General features: G+C 37.4%; 1 protein-coding gene across 1 annotated transcript; it reads left to right on the top strand.

Moving 5' to 3' along the window:
* The first annotated feature begins 2,207 nt into the window (after window positions 1–2,207).
* Window positions 2,208–2,924, top strand: LOC112008269 (uncharacterized). Its single transcript, XM_024040604.2, has one exon. The coding sequence runs from the start codon at window positions 2,208–2,210 to the stop codon at window positions 2,922–2,924; it is 717 nt and encodes a 238-aa protein (XP_023896372.2).
* Window positions 2,925–4,796: the final 1,872 nt, after the last annotated feature.

Here is a 4,796-nt window from a genome sequence, read left to right as displayed (position 1 = left end):
ATCATATTAGCAGCATTGAGGTTGATGGTGTATTATATGAGGATGAATCTACTATACGTTCTCAGGTGGTCCAATTTTATTAGGAACTTTATACAAAGATAGACACGTAGCGTCTAAATGTGGATGGGTTGGATTTTGCTTGTATTGGGGAGGATGATAGGTTATCCCTTAAGAGGGATTTCTCGAAAGAATAAGTCACCCAGGTTCTGGCAGAGATTGTGGGGGATAAAGCCCCTGGTCTGGACAGGTTCACCATGGCATTTTTTCATAAATGTTGGAGGGTTGTGGAGGTTGATGTTATGGCTGTATTCAAGCATTTTCACAAGTATTCAGTTTTTGAAAGGTCTCTAAATGCTTGTTTTCTCTCTTTAATTCCTAAGAAATCTAATGTTGTCAATATAAAGGATTTCTGGCCTATTAGCTTGGTGGGCAGTGTTTACAAGTTGCTGTCTAAGGTGTTGGCGAATTGGTTGAGAGTGGTGTTAGACAGTCTGATCTTGGAGACTCAAAATTCCTTTGTCAGTGGAAGACAAATTTTGGACTCAATGTTAATTGAGAATGAGTGCCTTGACAATAGATTGAAGTGTCATTCCTCGGGTGTAGTTTGTAAGTTGGATATAGAAAAAGGCTATGATCATGTTAATTGGGATGCCTTACTTTATTTGTTGAATGGGATGGGCTTTGGGTTGAAGTGGAGTGAGTGGATTAAGGCTTGCATTTCTACTGTTCGCTTCTCAGTTCTTGTGAATGGATCCCCGGCAGGCTTTTTTGGAAGTTCTCATGGGTTGAGACAAGGTGATCCTTTGTCCCCTCTTCTTTTCCTTGATTATGGAAGTTTTATCTCGAATTTTGAAGAAAATTGAGGATAGTGGGCTGCTTCGTGGTTTTCATGTGGGACCAGTTAACTCTGAGGGAATTTGGGAACTAGTATAGTAAGGGGGTTCTATATAGTAAGTTAACTAATGTTTCAAAGGATTAAGCAAAATAGCATCTTGAGTTTTAGAAACTCGAGATCTATATAAAACTCGAGTTTTAAAAACTTGCTTTGCACTTGCTGACTTGGACTAAAATGCCACATAGATTGTCTTAAAGACTCGTTTTCTACAAAATAAAAATCAAGTCTTAAAGACTCGATTTTCTTAGGGAAAAACGTTTTTATACTTATAGATATTGAGTATTAGAAACTTGATATTTAATTAACATTTGCATAGAACTCGAGTCTTATAGACTCGAGTTTCGCTAGGAAAATTTTTATAAACACAGATACACACATTAGTCTACAAACTTTTATAAACACAAATAATAATTTTATTAGCCCTCACTCTCTCACCCATAACACTCAGCCTCACTAATTCACTATCTCACTCTCCCATAACTCGCACCGCATTGCCTCTCACTCTCACTCACCATATTGCCTCTCTCATTGCTCTTCCCTCTCAACAAATTCATATCTCGGGTAAGGGGTTTTTGATATGATTGTCATTGTAGTTGGGTATTAGTTGTTGTTGGGTGTGGGTTAAAGAGTTTGACTATTTATTTTGTAGATAGTTAACATAACTTAGTTAAGATACCAATATTGTGAATTATAGAACTTTGTTTTGTTAGTGTTAATTATTTGAGTATTTATTTGCATGGTTTTTGTTATCAAAATTTTATTCATCATTTCTAGGCTCTTATTTTTAGCATGATCTTACAAGGTTTTTGACTTTATTCATTGTTCTGGGTATGAAATGGGTAGTGAATGAATTGTAATGATCTTTACATGTAATTCATGCCCTTTGAATGGGTATGTAATGAAATTCAAATGAGTGACTTACTCCCTTCGAATGAATTGTAATGAAATGGGTATGTAATTCGTGCCCTTTGAATGTGTAATGAAGTGGCTTTTTTTGTATTGGGTATGAAATGGGTATGTAAATGTTATGGGTATGTAATTAGATAAAATATTGTATACTTTTACAAGGATTTTGTTTTTTTGTTTTTTGTTTTTTTTTTTTTTAGGTATTGGGTATTGGGTATTGGGTATTGGGTATGAAATGGGTAGTCTTAGCATGACGGAAAAAGAATTTCGGTTTGAAATGTGTAACTAATGTGTAATGAAATTCATACCCTTTGAATAAATTGGAATTTGTACTTTGTGTAGTTTGACTAGATAAAATGTTTTTTTTTTTTAACTAACATAGTAACTTAAGTCTAACAGGTTCACAATGCTTGTAATTAATATAATCCTATACCACGGTGGTTTGCTGAAGAATGCTAATGTGAACAAGGGATTGCCATTTGAAGGGCCGGGTATAAAGTTCTATTATACCCAAATTGATCGTAAGTTAAAGACCCTTGATGAATTGAAGATGATAGTTATAGAAGAATTGTGTGCGAATCCTACTGTACACAACATACAAATTACTTATCATATGCCACATGAAGTCTTGAAGTACCGGATTAATTACAAGTATATGGCGATAAAAATAGACAAACATGTAAAGATCATGTTTGACAATTTGGAGAGAATACCTGAAGTAAATGGTATTGAGTTGTACATACAGTTGGAGTCGCATGCAGAAGTTGGTATCAAGGAAATCCAACAAACAACCACAAGTTTACAGGTTACAGTTCCGGATGCTCAATATGAGTATTCTACACATGTAAAGGATGATGATGATGATGATGATGATGACGACGATGATGACAACGACTATGTTGATGAGACTACTGCCATTAACGGTGAAGATTTTGTCGATAGAGATGAGTATGAAAAGAGGATTGAACGAGGGGACTTTGGGGACTTTGAGAGGGACATTGATGATGATGAGACATTGGACAGTAGTGAACCTGATGCAAACAATGTTATTAGTGTCCAAAATATTACGAACACAGTTCCTGCCTACACACCTCCTGCCTTGTTATTTTCTGTAAATACTTGAGAAAATATGGTTGATCCTTCACATTTTGAGATACCATTTGTGTCTCCTTGGAGAGAGTGGATAAATTTGTGCAAAGGGTTGACTTTTGCCAATAAAGTGGAGGTGAAGCGCGCATTAACAATTTGTGCCCTTGAGGAAAACAAACATTTTATGATTAGTAAGTCGACGAAGATCGAACTTTGTGTGAAATGCATGGATGAGTCATGCAAGTGGTATGTCTGTGCAATCATGAAGCCCAATCTCCACGGACTATGGATGGTCACCGTGTATATGGGTCCTTACACGTGTATACCGATTGGGGTGCGAAATAATGGTAGAATGATGAATTGTAATTTTATTGCATCAGAAATCCTTAAGAAGTTATGTGAGGATCACATTACCTCAATTAAGCATCTCAGATCTATGATAGAGTTAAAATATGAGGGCCATAAGCCTTCTTACTACAAGGTATGGGATGCGAAACAAAAGGCAATTAGGAAGATGTTTAGGAATTGGGAAGAGTCTTACCAAAGGTTGCAAAAGTTGCTAATGGCATATATTGATCAGGATCTGACTACCTAGTTTTCTATCGTACCACACCCACCGGTGAAGATGACACCATATTTTTGCATTATATGTTTTGGTCTTTCGGTCTATACATTGATGGATTCAAATATTGCAAGTCAATTATCAGTATTGATGGGACCCATCTGTATGGTAAATATTAAGGAAAGTTGTTGGTCGCAATGGCAACCGACGCTAACAACAAGGTATTCCCTCTCGCCTTTGCTTTTGTGGATTGTGAGTCAAGGTCTAGTTGGATGTGGTTTTATAATGCCTCAGAGATATGATTGGCCACGTGATACTTGACGAAGGCATTTGCATAATTTCTAACCGACATCTCAATATTAAAAATGTCATTGCAAACTGGCCTAGAGGAGATGATGGAAGAACACGGTTATTTCATAGATATTGCCTTCGACATGTTGCTCGCAACTTCAACACACATTTTCAGAACTCAACTCTAAAGTCAGTAGTGTTGAAAGCGGGATATGCTACTCAGGTAGTTAAATTTGATATCATAATGGAATCCATTAAGTAGGTGGAAATTGAGGCCATTAGGAATAAGAAGAAGGTGACAGGGAAGGATGGCAAGGAAAAGGAAAAAGATTATCTTCCATACATATACCTAATGAGCGAGTCTGTGGATATGTGGACCCAGTCACATGATGGTGGGAGACGTTTTGGGGCAATGAGAACCAATATATTAGAGTGCTTCAATGGTGCACTGAAAGGTGCACAAGGCCTTCCTATTTCCGCAATGGTTGAGTTCACTTGGTCCAAACTTGTTGAATATTTCCACAACTGGCACAAAGAAATTACTCATAAGTTGTTGGAGGGTAAGAAATGGAGTATATATGCCTTCTCTACGTGGGAGGGAAATAGGCATAAATCTGAGAAACACTATCTCAAGGCATTTAGCAATCAAAATATGATATATCAAGTAGTTACTTCACTCAACATGTGTAGCACAGGAGGGGGAAACCATAGTTATGAAGTTCGATTACTGGAAAGAACATGCAGTTGTGGGAAATGGCAAAACATAGGGATCCCATGTTCACATGCAATTAGAGTATGTGATGCGGTAAAGATTGATTCGACCACATATATTCACCTATGTTATAGTTTGGACTATGCCCTTAACACTTACTCACATGCATTTGCGGTTCCTAAGTCAGAGTCATTGCGGAGGGATCCTATGGGGCCAAAGTGGTTGCCTAATCCAGCGTTGTTACGGGCCAAAGGTCGACCAGTGAAGTCAAGAATAAGGAATGAGATGGATGGAGTGAGGAATAAGGATCGAGAATTGGGATGACGGAGGGAGGACGCAGA

The sequence above is a fragment of the Quercus suber genome, unplaced genomic scaffold (genome assembly GCF_002906115.3).
Source record: "Quercus suber isolate HL8 unplaced genomic scaffold, Cork oak 2.0 scaffold_537, whole genome shotgun sequence".
NCBI lineage: Eukaryota > Viridiplantae > Streptophyta > Magnoliopsida > Fagales > Fagaceae > Quercus > Quercus suber.
Note: the sequence above shows the minus strand (reverse complement) of the source record. Positions and strands in the feature narration are given on the sequence as shown.

Bases quoted from the DNA above. Each gene is read 5' to 3' on its own strand.
- LOC112008269 (XM_024040604.2), top strand. From the start codon at position 2,208: ATGCTTGTAATTAATATAATCCTATACCACGGTGGTTTGCTGAAGAAT.